The sequence below is a fragment of the Nicotiana attenuata genome, unplaced genomic scaffold (assembly GCF_001879085.1).
Source record: "Nicotiana attenuata strain UT unplaced genomic scaffold, NIATTr2, whole genome shotgun sequence".
Lineage (NCBI taxonomy): Eukaryota > Viridiplantae > Streptophyta > Magnoliopsida > Solanales > Solanaceae > Nicotiana > Nicotiana attenuata.
Window position 1 is genome coordinate 208,381 of NW_017670819.1, and position 19,295 is coordinate 227,675.

Consider the following 19,295-nt stretch of genomic DNA (forward strand, 5'->3'; position numbering starts at 1 on the left):
CTAGCTTCCTCTAAAGCTTCATAAAAACATTTTGCGTCATCATTAGGAGTTTGTTCAACATTTTCGTTGGACTCAAACCCAAAGTGCATCCCAAAAGCATCCGCAACCATATCATGAATTCTAGAATCACGATTTGTATTCTCCACCGACCTACTACTTCCACCCACAACCATGTTATGAAATATCCCATGGCTACAATCGATCTCTCCATGACAAGTCCACACAAAGTAATTCGCTATAAACCCCTTACTATAAAGCTGAACCTTAACTTCCTCCGGTTTTTCAAACTTCATACAGTCGCACCTAACACAACGGCACCTAATTACTCCTTCATTTATGTATGGCGGAAGTGACATTGCGTGTCTAATAAATTCATCAACCCCTTCTACAAAATCTATTGCGTGTCTAATAATTCATCAACGCTTATACTTAGTGCATAGTACAGCGTAAGTATATATATTACATATATATAAGTATAGCGTAAGTATATATATTATATATATATATATATAAGCTACATTCGATATAATATTACCTAATACGCTTATACTTAGTGCATAGTACAGCGTAAGTATATATATTATATATATATAAGCTACATTCGATATAATATTACCTAATACGCTTATACTTAGTGCATAGTACAACGTAAGTATATATATTACATATATATAAGCCATATTCGATATAATATTACCTAATACGCTTATACTTAGTGCATAGTATAGCGTAAGTATATATGTTATATATATATAAGTTACATTCGATATAATATTACCTAATACACTTATACTATATATATTATATATATATATATATATATATATATATATATATATATATATATATATATATATATATATATAAGCTACATTCGATATAATATTACCTAATACACTTATACTTAGTGCATAGTATAGCGTAAGTAATGTATATATATATATATATATATATATATATATATATATATATATATATATATATATATATATATAAGCTACATTCGATATAATATTACTTAATACATTTATATTTAGCGTATAGTATAGCGTAAGTATATATATTACATATATATAAGCTATACTCGATATAACATTACCTAATACACTTATACTTAGTGCATAGTATAGCATAAGTAATATCTATATCATATTCGTAGTACTATTCATCCCTTGTATTACAAAAGTGTTAACGGCTAACACTTATATTCTTTATTTACTAAATACAAAAGTGATTTTTAATTTTGACCTTTGTTGACCTAAATAGCGACCAACTTTGGTCGCTAAACATACATAATTTTAATTAGCGACCCAAGTTGGACGCTAAACTTAAATCAGATTTATTTATCTTTTTTATTATATTTGAAATATTAACCGGGTCCCAGATTAGCGACCAAAGTTGGTCTATATTCTACTAAGCGACTAATATTGGTCGCTAAAGTTGAATTATATTTATTTATATTTTATAATTTTTTTTAAACAAAATTATAATTATTAAGATTTTATAACTGGGTCCCAATTAGCGACCAAAGATGGTCTCAACCTGTTTTCTCTTTATATAGCGACCAACCTTGGTCGCTAATTTTAAATTTTATTTATTTATATTTTGTCATTTGTTAAAAAGAGTGTTATAATTATTAAAATTTAATAAGTGGGTCTCATGAAGCGACTAACATTGGTCGCTAATCTGAGTAATTCTTTGACCAAGCAAGTCTGACCAGTCCGATCAACAGTTTGACAAAATTTTCGACCAAGTTGCGACCAACGTTGGTCGCTAATTTATTTAAAATTATTATTTTATTATTTTCACCAGTTTAGCGACCAACTTTGGTCGCTTCTCTTGGCAAACCAACTTTGGTCGCTAAATTTTGGTCGCTTTATGCAGGAATTCTAGTAGTGTCTATACACTAGTTAGTATTTAAACCGAATAAACCAAAGTTATCGAACCGAATAAACCGAAACCGAAAGGAGAAAAATCGAACCATACCGAATTTAATTAGGTACGGTGTTAGAATATCATTTTAAGAAACTGAATACCGAAAATACCGAACCAAAATATCTAAATACCTTAACGTACCGATCAACGAACACCCCTATTTCTTGATACTTCGTGGTAATACTAAAGTTGGTTTGGTGCAACTTTTAGAGGCTTGCTTAGCTTCTTTCTACGCATACCTACTAAATATGCTAAAAGCATTAGGTATTTGGTATTTCACGGTACTTTTGTTAATGTGCCTAAGTCATGCATCCTGATTCTTGGTGGCCAGGTACGGATTTAGGAGGGCGGAGGGGTTCACTTGAACCTCCTTCGTCGGAAAATTATATTATACACATAAAGTAAAATTCGATTTGTATCTCTATATTTAGCGGTCACGGGGTTCAAAACCCTTGTAAGGTCGCTTGTTCAATTCTCACTAGCCACTATCTCTTCTAATATTTTAACCTTTTTGTTTTATGAATCCCCTTAGCGAAAGTTCGGCCTCCGCCACTGTCGATTAGTGGCTACCAGTAATCGTGCACAAAGGGACATGAACCAGGGGCATTTCAAATTATCTCATCTTGATGAGCAGACATATTCATATTTCAAGCTTAAAGATTAAACCACTTAAATTTATCAGTTTCCAAAATGAGCAAGTTCACTCACTTGCAGATTTAGACTTCCTTGGTTAATATACTTGGTCATGTCTAGTCTAAAGTGCTTGAAAGATTATTATACTTTTTACTATTAGATTTTTTCCCCAAATTTCTTCGTTTCTTCAGTTTATGCTTGGCAGGAGTTTTTTTAGTTTGTTTAGAAATGTGTATATAAGTTGAAATAGAGAACTTTTAGTGTTAGAAACTCGAGTCATTGAAAAAGGAAAAGCAATGGCAATTAGGATTAAGATATAGTCGCTGCTGTTGTGTTTTATTGTTTCTTAGAATGGCATAGGGGATCTTTCAGTGCAACTGTGCAAGCAATCCCAAATCTACCCGGATCAAAGTTTTAAGATAAATAATTTACTTTGTTGCACGTGGGATTGCAAAGACAGACTGATATGCTGGCACTTACAATTATATTTCTGTCCTCCAATTATTGTGTCTTAATTAGTTGTTTATTTCATATTTTGCAATAACGACCCGACCGGTCGTTTTGAAGCATTTGCACTTGGTTCGGGGGTTTGAGTAACTTCATATGGTGTATTTTGACTTGCGTGTATGGTCCGTTTTGGTATTCGAGTTGTTCGGAATTGATTTGGAACAATGATTCTTAAATAAGAAGCTTTAAGTTAGAAGAGTTGAACAAGTTTGACTTTAGCGTATTTGACCTCGGATCGAAGTTTTTATGATTTAGTTAGGTTCGAATGGTGATTTTGGACATGGGTGTATGCCCGAATTTACATTTGGATATTTCTATAAGGTTTCAGCTCTATTTGGTGAAAGTTGGCAATTTGAAGGTTTTGAAAGTTCATAGATTTGATCAGAAGTTGACTTTGATGATATCGGGTTCAGATTCTTGTTCCAGGAGTTAGCATATATTTGTTATATCATTTGAAACTTGTGTGCAAAATTTGAGGTCATGTCGAGTTGATTTGATATGGCCCTACACGAGTTTTAGAAGTTGAAGGTTCGAAAGTTGATTAGATTTGATTTGAGGTGCAATCGTGGTTTTGATGTGATTGTGTATAATTTGAGGCCTCGAGTAGGTCCGTGTTATATTTTAAGACTTGTTGGTATATTCGTCCCGAGAGGCTTGGATGAGTTTGGGATGGGTTTCGGAGCATTTTGGGACATATTGGTTAATGTTGGTTTTTGGCAGGGATCTGGTGTGGTAGCACCTGCGGAGTTATGGGCGCAGGTACGGCATCTGCAAATGCAGACAAGTGGGTGCAAGAGCAAAACAAGTATGGAAGAGGGAAGACCGCTGAAGCGGAATGCTGGGCACATCTGCGCGTTCGCAGGAGCGGATCATCGATCGCAGAAGCGAGCTGGCAGATTGGTAAGGAGTTTACGCAGGAACGACGCTGCAGAAGTGGCTACTGGTTCGCGTATGTGAAAATGCCTTGGCATATTGTATTAATTTGAGGTTTGTTAATTTTATCCCATTTGGAATTTGGAGCTCGGTTTTGAGCGATTTTAGAAAGGGTTTTCACCACATGAATTAGAATAAGTATTTTTCCCTCGGTTTTGATTATATTACATGATTCTATCTTCGGTTTTGATATTGTATTGGTGAATCTGAAAGAAAAATTAGGGATTTTTTCCTAAACCTTTGTAAAGTGAGTAATTGAGTCTTGAACATCGATCCGGAGTCGGATTTGAGTGAAATTAGTATAGTTGGACTCGTATTCGATTGTCGGATTTATGAGTTTTGTTGGGTTTTGGGGTGTAGGCTCAGGTTTACTTTTTGGTTGACTTTAAGTATTTGATTAATGATTCGACCTTTATCATTTGGGTTTGATTCCTTAGGCATTATTTTGATGTTTTTGAGTTGTTTTTGGCTAATTTCGAGCTGTTGAAGTCGATTCGTGGGTGATGGCATTTTTAGAGTATTATTTTGGCTTGCTTGAGATAACTATCTTACCTACACTTGGTTGAGGCACTACTTACCTGAGTTATTTGTGATAGCTACGTGCTATAGGTGCGTAGTGTGTGAGGTTGAGCCCATGTGCGAGCACCGGGTATTTATCCATGTTCGAAGTAGTGCTTAGGCTATGATATGCCTTGAATTAATGATTAAGCTTCATGGTGTGATGTTTCTCATCTTTGTAACCATGTTGTGAACTATTTGATTCATGTTTGAGGTTACATAGAGTTTAATCTCTATATTGAACATGATAATTGCTACTTTCGTGATGAAATTTGCCGATTTGAGCTATAATAGCACACTTTACACATGCATACACCTTACTGTGTCATTTATACTAGTACAGAAGTATGAAATGTGACATTCATTGATCATATAAATGTATTCTTGTATATTTGCTTCTATGTGATAATATGATTTGGATTGGATGCCCGTGATCACACCGGGTTGACTGTGTTGTTATGCCTATGACCACGCCGGGCGTATTGTGTTGTTATGCATGTGACTATGCTGGATGGATTACGATATAGCATGTGACCACGCCGAGAAGATTAGTGATATTGAGCCTATGACCATGCCATACGGATTATGATATTGAGTTTGTGACCACACCGGCTGATAACATGTTGAATTGTCTGTGATGCGTGTGGATATGGATCCATCCCCCTAGGTCACCCTCTCATGTGTCTCTCTTGATGGGTGTACATGCGGATTGTAAGAAACCGACGAGTTTCTGGTTGATGTGAGCTCTGGGAGAGCTGGTTACTGGTTTGGTTTGGTTAGTGAGATTCTTATGTGGGCCGAAGAGCTGTGATGTGATTTTTATTTGGATCGGATTGCGCCACAACGGATTGATATTGGATTATTGCATTTCTTCTTTACTCACAACATTCCTTGGATGTCTACCTGATTTATTTACATATCTTCCCTATATGCTGGATTGTTTATTGAGCAGAGTACATTAAAGAAATTATGCGCACCAAGGTGGTCTTTTATGTTATTTCATGATTCATTCATATTTTTGTTCTATACTTGTTGGAAATTTTGAATTGTACAGGTGATTAGCGAGCATCATTTATAATTCTTGCTTCTATTACCTCCTCGAGGTTAGTTATGGTACTTATTGGGTACATGTGATCGGTTGTACTCATTCAACACTTCTGCATATTGCGTGCATATATTGGAGTTGATGCTGATGTGTATGGCGGGAGCTGATATTAAAGATGTACCTGCCTTCCGATTTAACTACCACGTGTCCTTGGTAGTTTTAGATTTGAATTCTGTTTATGTACATTACAAGCAAATGTATTATTTATTTATTTCATGTCAGTTTTGTAAACTTAAATCTTAGTGGCTCATAACTTGTACTACTAATCCTTGAGATTTTGTATATAAGTTCAGATATTTTATTCTTTGGTTATTATTATTCTCATTTGAGTTGTGTTGAATGTTATTTGGCTTAACTAGCGGGTTGAATTTTGTACCATCACGACTAAATAGATTTTGGATCATGACAGGTTGGTATCAAAAATCTAGGTTCATAGGTTCTACCAGTCATGAGCAAGTGTCTAGTAAAGTCTTGTGGGTCGGTAATATGACGTCCATACCTATCTTCGAGAGGCTATATGGCATGTAGGAAAATCTCCCATCTTTCTTTCCTTATCGTGCAACATTGATTAACTTGAAGTGTCTCTCCTTGAATTTCTTCCACTCACTCGGTATCAATTGTGCATGACAGCCTATGATGTCGTGGATGAGGTGCAAGATGTGCCTCTATGTTGTGGTGTTGGTCCAGTTTGGAGGACTTGAGGTCAATTTTAGATCGCAACTTGGGCTCGGTGGTTTCACTTGAGTGAGTATGTATTTTTGTACTCATATGTCTGGTGGTATCCCTGGAGTGGGATTGATGGCTCAGTGAGTGGTTGGATAGTTACACGATGAGTATGATGTGACTGCGGGATGTGTTTAGATGGCTTGGATGTGACGAGAAGAGTTTTCTTGGGATGTGAAAAAGGCTACTGGGTGCTTGATTTCTATCTTGATGTGTTGTACAGACTCTAGTTTTAAGTGTGTAGAGAGATCTTTCATGTTGTTCATGTGTGGGATGGAGTAGACTCTTATTTCTTGTTGACGAGTTTAGAGAGATTAAGTGATCGCATAGTGATTGTGACCATGGTAGGGCGTATAGAGATTCCAGTTTGAGGTTATGCAGGTGGGTCATCACCTGCGGGATAATCTCCGGATGTGTGATTTTTATGATATTTTGTGGAGAGTTTCTGTCTACCAGTGGGTTATATGTGTTGCACTTTTAGTTTGGATCGCTTGAGGAAGTTGACATGGCTGTCACGAGGATGAATGTTAGCTTAGCAGATGATTTGAGGTATTTGTATGATTTGTGTTACATGAGCTTATGAAGGATTTAATTGAATTATAGTGCGGGATTATGGTAGTAATGGAGTAAGGATATTGTGAGTTATCAGATGTTGTGTTCTATGGATTTGAACCAAGTGGGGAGTCTGCTATCGACGATCAGATTGCATGGTTATGTATTATATTGGTTTCGGTACGAGGCATAATTGAGGATCAGTTATGACCTGAAAAGGTTAGGCTTGAGGATGACTTGAGCAAGGAAATTTCTGGATGCATGATGTATTGCACTTTATGGATATATAGAAACCTTGGAATGATTTGGGTTTGTTATTCATGATGGATGTAATGTGCTAAGAAAAAAGGTCACTCAGTTGCGTGAATATGGGGTTACTTCTTTGAGTGTTGGTGTGCTAATGGAGCATATGTTGTTCGGCTATTTTGAGCGGTGCAGTTGAGATTAGAGCAAAGTGGATGACTTTCGTGAAGGTTTTAATGGGTTCAAGATTCATAGGTAGTATTTGAGGAATTTTTGAATTTTTTAACGGCAAAGATCTGAGATTTGCATTAGATGGTGTCAGGACTAGCAACATTTTTGTATCATTATGGATTCCTCATTTTAAATATAAGTGAGGTTAAGGAAACAACTTTAGATTCACATAAGGTCTCTTCAGAGTGGGTATCTCGGATGCGATATTTTTGAGAGCTTAAGACGGAATATATTGGCTTATGGGCTTTAGGACGATGTGGTTTCATGCTAGGATCCCTTATGGTGAGTGTTGGGTTAAGGATCGTAGTGTACTGTCAAGGAGAAATTTCAAGACTATGAGGGTTCTCGTAGGCAGGTTGTTCCTTGGTTGCGGAGGGTGAAGGTATGTTAAGAGGCTGACAGATGGTTATATGTGTTATGGATAGGTCATTGTGGGCTTTTCGTAGGTTATCTATCTATTTCGAGAGGATTGTAATTGATCTAGAGTTCACCAATAAGCCTAATAAGGATGTATTCCACACCAGGTCAGATTTATTTCTCAGCACATCTATTGTTGAAGGATGTGTCATCAGCTAAAGTTGAATTTATTTGTTCCGATTTGTTCCATGTATTGCTCTTCTATGCTGCAATGGGTTGTGAGGCTGTTGACTATTTACACACATGATACAATTCTGTTTGGGCCTTATGGCGGAATTCGAGCGAGATGGCTCTTGTATATTGTATGCTAGTTGCGCTTTGGTTATGGTCTTCCTGTTTGTTGTATATCGTGCCATCCTTTTTTCCATGGTTATAGACATGCACTTCGTGTGGTTGTTGTTGTTATGTATATGGTTGTTGGTTGTGAGTGTCATGGCTCGTGGTATTCCATGTGTAGCGATGTTTGGATTGGGTCACACATCGCAACGAAGTTATATTGGGATATGATCCTTTGTGCTTATTTCGTGTGCTTTGTTTCTCCTTCTAAGATGGGTTCGTGGCATTGCGATTTGTGGTGATATCGGTTGAGCTTGCGAAACGGTTCTCTCATTTGATTCTCTCCATTATTGGGAGCATTTGAGTTATTGGTTGTTTGGTCCACGGATTGCATGGTATGTGGCTCTAAGTAGTATGGCTGTGGCATGTCGGGCGAGCAGCTCGTACTGGATGAGATGAGGTTTTGGACTTGAAATTAATACTATCGAATTTGGATAAGGTATGCTTGGAAGAATAATATGAGAAGTCATCCTATATTTGGCAATGGTCCTTATCGAGCGAGGAAGTTCCACAACTTGTTTATCTGATGAGTTCTTATGTGTATTTGTGTGTTTCTTTCATCATTGGCAGTGTACAAAGGTTCAGAACAAGGCTTTATTTGAGATGAGGGTGTTACCAGCGCCAAGTTTGTTAGTGAGCAACTAATGTGGTCAGAAGTTATTGCTATGAGTATCCGAGTCATGTGGTATATCATGTGATTATATTATGGGTTATGGTGATGGCTTGATACATCCTGTTCAGACTTATTAAGTGTATAGATACGATAATCGGGTCTTATAATGTGTTTTAGATATTGGGGATTTGGATTTTAAGGATTATGGACTAAGGTTAAAGTAAGGATCTTCAGTTAGGTTGTGTTGTTAGGCTTATATGGACATGGGTATGTGTATGGTGAGTAGATTCAGTGATTTGATGTCTTTATTACGACTCTTGGCACGTTCGAGGATGAACGTATATTTAAGTAGGGGAGAGTATAATGACCCGATCAGTTGTTTTGAAGAATTTGCACTTTGTTTGGGGGTTTGAGGTCTTGAGTAGCTTCATATGGTGTATTATGGCTTGCATGTATGGTCGGTTTTGGTCTTCGAGTTGTTCGAAATTGATTTGGAAGTATGATTCTAGAAATAGGAAGCTTTAAGTTGGAAGAGTTGACCAAGTTTGACTTTGGTGTATTTGACCCGGATCGGAGTTATTATGGTTTCGTGTCCGGATGGTGTTTTTGGACTTGGGCATATGCCAAGATTTACATTTGGACGTTTCTATAAGGTTTTGGTTCTATTTGGCAAAAGTTGACAATTTGAAGGTTTGGAAAGTTCATAGATTCAACAGAAAGTTGACTTTGATGATATCAGGTTTAGATGTTCTTCCGAGATTTGTCATAGGCTTGTTATGTCATTTGGAACTTGTGTGAAAAAATTGAGGTCATTCTGAGTTAATATGATATGGTCTGATGCGGGTTTTGGAAGTTGAAAGTTTGAAGGTTCATTATATTTGATTTGAGGTACGATTCATGGTTTTGATGTAATTGTGTGTGATTTGAGGCCTCGATTTGGTTCGTGTTATGTTTTGGAACTTGTTGGAAATGTCGGACGGGTTCTCAAAAGACTGGGGTGAGTTTCATACGGGTTTCGAAGCATTTCGGGACATGTTGGTTAATGCTGGTTTTTGGCAGAGATCTGGTGTTGTCGCACCTACGAAGTCATTGGCGCATGTGCAGTGTTCGCAAATGCGAAAAAGTTGATGCAGGAGCAAAACAAGTCTGGAAGAGGGAAGACCGCAGAAGCAGAATGCTGGGCGAATCTGCACGTCCGCAAGAGGATTAGATCTCGATTTTGGACGATTTTGGAGGGGATTTTCACCACATGGATCGGGATAACTGTTTTTGACTCGCTTTTGATTATATTACATGATTCTATCTTCGATTTTGGCATTTTATTGATGAATCTAAAAGAGAAACTGGGTTTTTTTTTGCCTAAACTATTCTAAAGTTAATAATTGAGGGTTTGAACATTGATTCAGAGTCGGATTTGAGTGAAATTAGTATTGTTGTACTTGTATTCGGATGGGATTGTCGGAATTTGTGAGTTTTGTCGGGTTCCGGAGTGCGGGCCCGAGTTGACTTTTTGATTAACTTTGAATATTTTATTAAAAATTTGACCTTTATCGTTTGGATTTGATTCCTTAGGTATTATTTGATATTTTTGTGTTGCTTTTGGCTAGTTTCGAGCCGTTCAGAGGTTGATTCGCGCGTGATGGCATTTCTAGAGTATTATGTTGGCTTGCTTGAGGTAAGTATCTTATCTAAATTTAGTTGAGGCACTAGTTGCTTGAGTTATTTGTGATAGCTACATGCTATGAGTGTGCATATGTGTGGGGCTGAGCCCATGTGCGAGTACCGGGGTATTTATCCATGCCGGTATAGTGCTTAGGCTATGATATGACTTGAAATGATGGTTAAGTTTTATGTTAAGATATTTCTCATATTTGTAACCCTGTTGTGAAATATTTGATCCATGTTTGAGGTTACATAGAGGTTAATCTCCAAATTGAACATGATAATTGCTACTTTCATGATGAAATTTGCCGACACTTTGCACAAGCATACACCTTAGTATGTCATTTATACCAGTCCAGAAGTATGAAATCTAATATTCATTGATCATATACATGTATTATTCTATATTTGCTTCTGTGTGATATGATTTGGACGGGATGCCCGTGACCACGCCTGGCGGATTGTGTTGTTATGCTGTGACAACGCCGGACAGATTGTGTTGTTATGTGTGTGATGGCGCAAGGCGAATTGTGATGTTATGCATGTGACCACGCAGGGCAAATTGTGATATAGTCTGTGACCATGCCGGGCATATTGTGATATAGTATGTGACACGCCGGGCGGATCTGTGATATTGAGCCAGTGACCACGCCGAGCGGATTATGATATGTTGAACCTGTAATCACGCCGGGATGATTGCATATTGAATTCTTCGTGTTGCGTGTGGGTATGAATCCGTCCCCCTAGGGTCACTCTCTCATATTTCTCTCTTGATGTGTACATGGATTGTGAGAAACCTATGGGTTTGTGGTTGATGTGAGCTCTGGGAGAGCTGGTTACTTGTTTGGTCTGCTTTGTTTACTTAGAGTCGTATGTGGACTGGAGAGGCGTAATGTAATTTCTATTTAGAACGTGTTGCGTGTCGTAACGAATTGATATTTGATTATTGCATTTCTTTTTTACTTACAATATTACTTGGCTGTTTACTTAATTTATTTTCATATCTTCCCTATATGCTGGATTATTGATTGAGCAGAATACATTAAAGGAATTATGCGCACCAAGGTGGTCTTATTTGTAATTTCATGATTCGTTAACTGTTCAAAACATGTTGGAAATTATAAACTGTATAAGTGATTAACAAGTATCATTTATAATTATTTACTTGTATTACCTCGCCGAGGTTAGTTATGATACTTATTGAGTACATGGTGCCCGTTGTACTCTTACTACACTTCTGCATCATGCGTGCTGATCTTGGAGCTTATGCTGCCGTGCATGGCTGGAGTTGATATTGAAGATGTACCTGCCTTCCAAATTTAGCTACCACTTGTCGTTGGTAGTTTTAGATTTGAATTTTGTTTATGTACATTCCAAAAGTATGTATTATTTGTTTCATATCAGTTTTGTAAACCTAAGCCTTAGTCGCTCATGACTTGTACTATCAATCCATGGGATTTTATATAGAAGTTTAGATATTTTACTCTTTGTATTATGACTTGTATTGTTAGTTAGTTATTCTGTATTTGTACTGAGAGTTTGTTAGTTAATAGCTGGTTAGCAGTTAGTTAGTTAGGGTGATGTGGTAGTGCCCTATTGGTTAAGTTAATTAGTGAGTTAGTTAGTGGAGCTTTGTATATAATCACCTGCATGGTTGCTAATGAAATGAAGCACTCATTTTATCTGAAAATGCTCTCTTCTTCTTCTCTCTAGAAGCTTCCTCCATTAGAGGACTTGTCGAGCTTGAGACTTCAAGTGTAGATTAGCACTGTTTTTGGCATGGTATCAGAGCACGAGCTACTGACAATCTATGCAAGTTCATCAGTGCAATCTACAACATCCTTGAGTCTATTGATCCTTCATTTACTGAGTGATTTTGAAATTGGATCCTACAATGGCAGAAACAACAATCTCCTATATACATCCATTATACCTTGGTCCATCCGACACTCCTGGCATTGTTCTAATCCCTTTGAAGTTAACAGGATCTAAGAACTATGGTCTTTGAAGCAGGATGATGAAGATCGCATTGGGGAAGAGAAAGCTAGGGTTTGTTACTGGCACCTGCTGAAAGGAGTCATGTGAGCCAGAACTGCATGAACAGTGGGAAACGTGTCATGCAATTGTTCTCTCGTGGCTCATGAACACAGTGTCAACGGAACTCCTTAGTGGAATTGCATATGCTTCAAATTCTCATTGGTATGGGAAGATCTAAGAGAACGATTTGACAAGGTCAATCGCATGGGGATTTTTTAGATTCACAGAGCTATTGCTACTCTATCTCAAGGTACATACTCTGTCTCTACTTACTTCACCAAGTTTAAAGGTTTGTGGAATGAGTATGATGCCATGGTGCCTGCTTCTAATTCGAGAGAGTATGCTGAACACATACAACAACAAAGTTTGCTACAATTTCTAAGTGACCTAAATGACTCTTATGATCAAGCTAGGAGACAAATTTTGCTAAAATCCAATGAGCCATCTCTTAATCAGGCATATGCTATGGTAATTGAAGATGAGTCTCAGCACTTCTCTTCTGGTTTGAGCTCTTTGAATGAAAATATTGATCCGATGGCAATGCAAGTTGACAAGGGTCAAGGTTACAGGGGAAAGAAACCCTTTATGCAATGTGAGCACTGTGGGCTTAGAGGTCACACAAAGGAAAACTGCTATAAAATCATAGGATATCCTGGAGATTTTAAAGGAAAGAAGAAGTTTAACAATAGCAACTTTGGTGGACAGCCTCGTAGAGGTAATGGCAATTTTGGAGGATAGTTTGGAAATCAACAATCTATCAATGTTGTGAATAATGTATGTGGAAATGCTGGAATTGCTGATGTTCAATCCCAAAATTCTTCAGAAAATGCTGATTTACAGACTACTCTGGCTGGAAAAGGACCATACTTCACTAAGGATTAATAAAAACAAATCCTAGGACAGCTAAGCAAAGACAACACTGATGTCCAAGCTAATATGGCAGGTATTGCTACTGACTTAATGACTAATAGTTTTGTAAATGAATGGATTGTTGACTCAGGTGCTACTCATCACATAGCAGCAACTGAAAACTTATTGAAAGATGGAGCTCATACTAGGAAGGTTTCTAAGGATCGTGTACACCTGCCTACAGGAGATAAGGTTACAATCTCGTGTGTTGGTGAATCCTGTTTATTTGGAACTGAGTCCATTATTGATGTGTTGTTCATACCTGACTTCAAATTCAATTTGTTGTCTGTGTCCAAGTTAACTAGGCAGCTCTCATGTTCAGTCAATTTCTTCCCTGACTTTATTTTGTTTCAGGACCTTTACAGCGGCAGGGAGAAGGGGATTAGTAAGGAAAATGCTGGACTGTACATTTTGAGAGAAGCAACTGATAAAAACAAGGTCAAGACTTAGAGGCTGGATGCTACAGTGAGTGGAGAAGACTGCAGACTATGGAATATGAGGCTTGGACACCCCTTACCAACTGCTATGAAGAGTATGAACTTAGAAAGTGTTGTAGATAATGAAGTGTTGAATACGTGTCATGTTTGCCCACTAGCTAAGCAAACTAGACTAGTGTTTACTACTAGCAATTCTAGAACTGATTTCCCTCTTGCTCTTGTTCATATGGACCTTTGGGGCCCTTATAATATTGCCACCTTTGATAAGAAATGCTATTTCTTGACTACTGTATATGATTTCAGTCATTATACATGGATTCATCTACTACAACTTAAATCAGAAGTCATTATTGTTATTAAGAACTTTCTCTTGATGATAAATAATCAGTTTGGGACTATGGTGAAGATAATAAGATCTGACAATGGAACAATTTTTTTTAATTCTTAGTGTAAATCACTCTTGCAAGATCTAGGTGTAATACATCAGAGTAGTTGCACACATACGCCACAACAGAATGGTGTTGTGGAGAGGAAACATAAACATATATTAGAGGTAGCAACATCTTTTTTGTGTTACAACTGTTGTGTACTTGATCAATAGGTTACCATCTGTAGCCATCAAAGGAAAGAGTCCCTCTGAAGTGCTACACTCTAAATCTCCATCTCTGAAACACTTGAGGGTAATAGGATGCTTATGTTATGCAACCATTGTACCCAAAGGTGATAAGTTTGCTGCAAGAGCTAGATATGCAGTTTTTATGGGTTATTTTGAGAGACAGAAGGGCTATCTACTGCTGGAATTGGATAACAAACAATTTTTTGTGAGTAGGGATGTGGTTTTTAAGGAATCATATTAATTTCCTTTGCTGCAAGTTTAGACACAGATCAATCCTGGTTCCTTGACAGCCTGATAATGTACAAAGTCAGGAAGTGCAAGAAGTGCAGACACCTACCACAACAACTCACATACCTAATACAGTTGATGACTTTGAACCTGAAGAATCAGTCACTGAAGATGCTAAACTTGAACAGGTCACAACATCACAGGAAGAGACAACACAGGAGATGGCACCACAAGTAGCAGAAACAACACCAACACCACCAGCAATTGTCAGAAGGTCTTCTAGGGAATCCAAAGAGCCTATTTTAATGAAAGACTACATAGCACCAAGCAAAGCTTCAAACAGATATCCTTTGGCAAATTATCTCTCCTATAATAGTGTTACTCCAACTTACTGCAGTTACTTGTCTAAATTTTCTATCCCGGTGGAACCACAGACTTATAGGCAAGCAGCTAAAGACATTAGATGATTCAAGCTATGCAACAAGAAATCCAAGCTCTAGAGGACAATCACACCTGGGAAGTTGTTGATTTACCTGTAGGAAAGAACATTGTGGGCTCTAAGTGGGTATATAAGATAAAAAATCATGCCAATGGAGAGGTTGAAAGGTTCAAGGCTAGCTTGATTTCCAAGGGGTACAGTCAGCAAGAGGGTCTTAACTATCATGACACTTTCTCCCCTGTGGCCAAGATGGTCACAGTAAGGTCTGTGATAGTACTAGCAGTATCCAGAGGTTGGTATTTGTACCAAATTGATGTATGCAATGCTTTCTTGCAAGGTGATCTCTGTGAAGAAGTGTACATGGAACTACCTGAAGGTTTGAGAAGACAGGGGGAGCAGAAGGTTTGCAAGTTACTCAAATCTCTATACGGGCTTAAGCAAGCCTCTAGGCAATGGAACATCAAGTTGACAGAGGCACTGCTTGAAGCAGGATTTGCTCAGAGTAGTTATGACTATTCCTTATTCAACTAGGGGTTGCATGGTGGTTATTTTGGTGCATGTAGATGATCTGCTCATTACATGTAGTAATGCAGACTTGATCGTTGAAGCCAAGCAGGTGCTCAATCAGAAATTCAAGCTAAAGGATTTAGGGGAACTCAAATACTTCTTTGGCATTAAGTTTCTCATATCAAAATTTGACATTATATTAAATCAAAGAAAATATGTACTTGAGCTAATCTCTAATATGGGCCTCAGTGGAGCCAAATGTGCAATCACTCCTATGGAAACCAATCTGAGGTTGACCACAGTGGAGTATGACAAGGTCGGTGGCATTATGGGAGATGTAGCATTGCAGGACCCTACTTTGTACTAGAAGCTGATTGGCAAGCTCATGTATGTTACAATTACAAGTCCAGACATAAGTTATGTTATCCAATCCTTGAGCAAATTCATGCAACATCCTAAGAGATCACACTAGGAAGCTGCACTTCGAGTGGTGAGATACTTAAAGAATGCTCCAAGTCAAGGTGTGTGGCTGAAAGCTGGGGCTGCAACTGAGTTAAGTTGTTGGTGTGATTTAGACTGGGTAGCATGACTAAATACCCGCTGATCAGTCACAGGTCATGCAATCAAATTTGGAGAATCCTTGATATCTTAGAAGTCTAGAAAGCAGCAAAAAGTGTCCAGAAGTTCTACTGAAGTTGAGTATAGAAGCATGGCTTCAGCTGTATCGGAAGTGACTTGGTTGCTTGGTTTGTTCAAGGAGCTCGGAGTGGCCATTAAGGCCCCTATTACAGTGTTCAGTGACAGCAAGTCTGCTACGTAAATAACAGCTAATCCCATCTTCCATGAGCGTACGAAGCATAATAGAAATTGATTATCACTTCATTCGAGACAAGATCAAAGATAGTGTTGTGAAGACAGTCTATGTGAACACTCGAGACCAGTTAGCTGACTTGCTCACCAAAGGTTTATGTCAAGCTCAGCAAGTGCTGAACATGTTGCACCCTTCAGCTTGAGGGGGAGTATTATGACTTGTATTGTTAGTTAGTTAGTCTGTATTTGTACTGATACTTTGTTAGTTAATAGTTGGTTAGCAGTTAGTTAGTCAGGGTGATGTGGCAGCGTCCTATTTGTTAAGTTAATTAGTGAGTTAGTTAGTGGAGCTTTGTATAAATAACCTGCACGGTTGCTAATGAAATGAAGCACTCATTTTATCTGAAAATGCTCTCTTCTTCTTCTTCTTCTTCTTCTTCTTCTTCTTCTTCTTCTTCTTCTTCTTCTTCTTCTTCTTCTTCTTCTTCTCCTCCTTCTCCTCCTCCTCTCTAGAACCTTCCTCCATTAGAGGACATGTCGAGCTTGAGACTTCAAGTGTAGATTAGCATTGTTTTTGGAACTTTGGCTCTTATTATTCTTATTTGAATTGTGCTGAATATTATTTGGCTTACTTAACGGGTTGGGTTAGGTGCCATCACAACTAGGTGAATTTTGGATCGTGACATTTGCATAGTATAATTAGTTACGAACAACAACTTAAAATTGCATGAATAATAATTTGAAAATAACAAATGTCTTTAGCAATGATACTTGATGTTATCGCTTTTGTATTTGGGAGCAACAATATGTTTGCTCGAAAAGGTGTTTAAAATACATCAAAGAAATCTCAATTCTCTCTTTTTAACTGCTAAAAAGAAGTTGAGATATTGTTGAACTATAGCTACTACTTATATATCATAGCTTCTTTTGTAGGAAGACAATTTCATATTCCTAAGCTTCACTTGATTTGTTTCTCGTCAAATCCTGAAAAGATAAATAACAAAAATTAATAAAATAAAAAATAACAAGTTATAAAAAAGTTGAAATAGAAAAGTTATATAGTAATGTTTAAAACCCAAAAAAGAAAGGAAGGAAGAAAGAAAAATTACTGGACATATTCAATGTTGATTTTGGCATTTTGAGAATGGGAGATTTCAGCAAAAGCATCACTAGACAAAACAATAGTAGAAGGACATGGCCTTTTGGTGCAGTAGTCTACAACTTTTACGTCAATAGTTCCTTCTTTGCATGGCCTATTGTTTCCACTCAAGCATCTCAGCCTGTAACGGCGGCCACAGGCGGCTCCGTTATCCCACAGTCCTTCGCTCACCGCCACGAACAGATTCCCCGACGGGAATTGATCCGCCCGATTGCCGCCGCACTTGGTGGCTGCGCCGTTTAAAAATGGAATAAGAAAACAATACTTAGTGCATGCATGTTACAATTAATTAGTCAGCCCCATGCATAATAAAGGAGGGAAAAAGAAAGAAATTAAAAAGAAGGATTAATTACTCACGGGTATAAGGGGGATTATAAGAAGTAGCAGTGCCAATATCTCCGAGGACTAAGCTGACTTCATTAATCCAAAATAAACTTAGGAAAATAACACACATGATAAATCGACCCATTTTCGTTTGGTTGTCAATAGAGTACAAAAACAACATATGAAGTGTTTAATGTGTCTTGTTTGGTCTACTGCAAACTATTTATAGTTGATTGATGAGAACAAAAGAGTTAAATACTAGTATATATATTCTCTTATCTTTTCAAGAAAGTGGTACACTATATAGCTAGTTGAGTTGTTTCTTAAAATATATAATTGTAGTAGGAAACTCTATCACGTTTCTTAAATTAAAGGAAATAAATATGACGACTCTCTCTCTCTGGGAGTAATTTTTTTTTAATAGGTGGGCACAGCAGTCAGTCAATAAGAAGACGTTTTTGTGATGTCGTCTCATGTACAATTAGTGCACTCTATAAGAACACGCGTTAAATGTAGCAAGACGGACGCTTAGTATGTGTGATCACTTTCTTGTTCCAAATTCAATCACCCATACGAATGAGGCAATAAAATTTGGAGTTAACCTATAAGGTAACAAAATCTTAATTTAACATATTTTAATAAATTACATGTCTTATTTCTAAAATTATTAATTTCACTTATAGTTCAGTGTACGTAAAACTTCTTGTATGTATATAAGGTAAATCCATAAATTTTGGAATAGTTGCAACTTTATGTTCTTAAAATATGTTGGTTATTTAGTGAGTACAAAAGTGTTAGGAACTGTTCTTGTCATTCATTCATTGTATAAGGATCTAGAAAGATGTTTATAATGTCTTGGGTCACTCCATCAATATTGTCTCAATTAATGTTTTGCGTTAGATATTTAAATTCTTTCACATAATATTAGTTTGGGGGTTCACGGTTAAGTTTGGATCGGATTTTTCCGAAATCAAATCAAGTAAGTCGTTTTTTCAAGTATTGAAACCAAACCAGACCAATGAAGTCAGTTTTTTATCAATTCAGTTTATGTCGGTTTTTGTCGGGTTTCAGTTTTTTCGTTTATGTATCGATTTTTTCTTAAATATGAGACATATACTACCAAACACATATTCCGGCAACTATGTTTTCCATTGCTCATTGAGAAATCTATCATTTACCAAGATATATTGATGATAATTGAACCAAATAGTGATGAATAATTTTAGGACTCAACTAAAATAGATTATTTTTAACATGAAATAAATGCTTGTACTTAGCAAAAGAAAACTACCAATCAAACTAGAATGTAAACACAACTAAATAAATTATTATTATAATAGCAAAGAACTAAAATAAAATTTTAGAAATTTTGTTTGTATAT

General features: G+C 37.1%; 1 protein-coding gene across 1 annotated transcript; it reads right to left on the bottom strand.

The window, feature by feature from the left end:
* Window positions 1–17,188: 17,188 nt before the first annotated feature.
* Window positions 17,189–18,147, bottom strand: LOC109243635 (EG45-like domain containing protein 2). The gene is made up of 3 exons (XM_019410592.1): window positions 17,948–18,147; window positions 17,541–17,820; window positions 17,189–17,415 (listed from the first exon to the last, which is right to left on the bottom strand). The coding sequence occupies exons 1-3, from the start codon at window positions 18,093–18,095 to the stop codon at window positions 17,409–17,411; spliced, it is 435 nt and encodes a 144-aa protein (XP_019266137.1). The 5' UTR covers window positions 18,096–18,147; the 3' UTR covers window positions 17,189–17,408.
* Between the last annotated feature and the right edge of the window lie 1,148 nt (window positions 18,148–19,295).

Excerpts from the sequence above, each read along its gene's own strand:
- LOC109243635 (XM_019410592.1), bottom strand. The coding sequence starts at position 18,095 with ATGTTGTTTTTGTACTCTATTGACAACCAAACGAAAATGGGTCGATTT. Across the intron at positions 17,821-17,947 it reads TTATAATCCCCCTTATACCC|CCACCAAGTGCGGCGGCAAT; the intron begins GTGAGTAATTAA and ends TAAACGGCGCAG.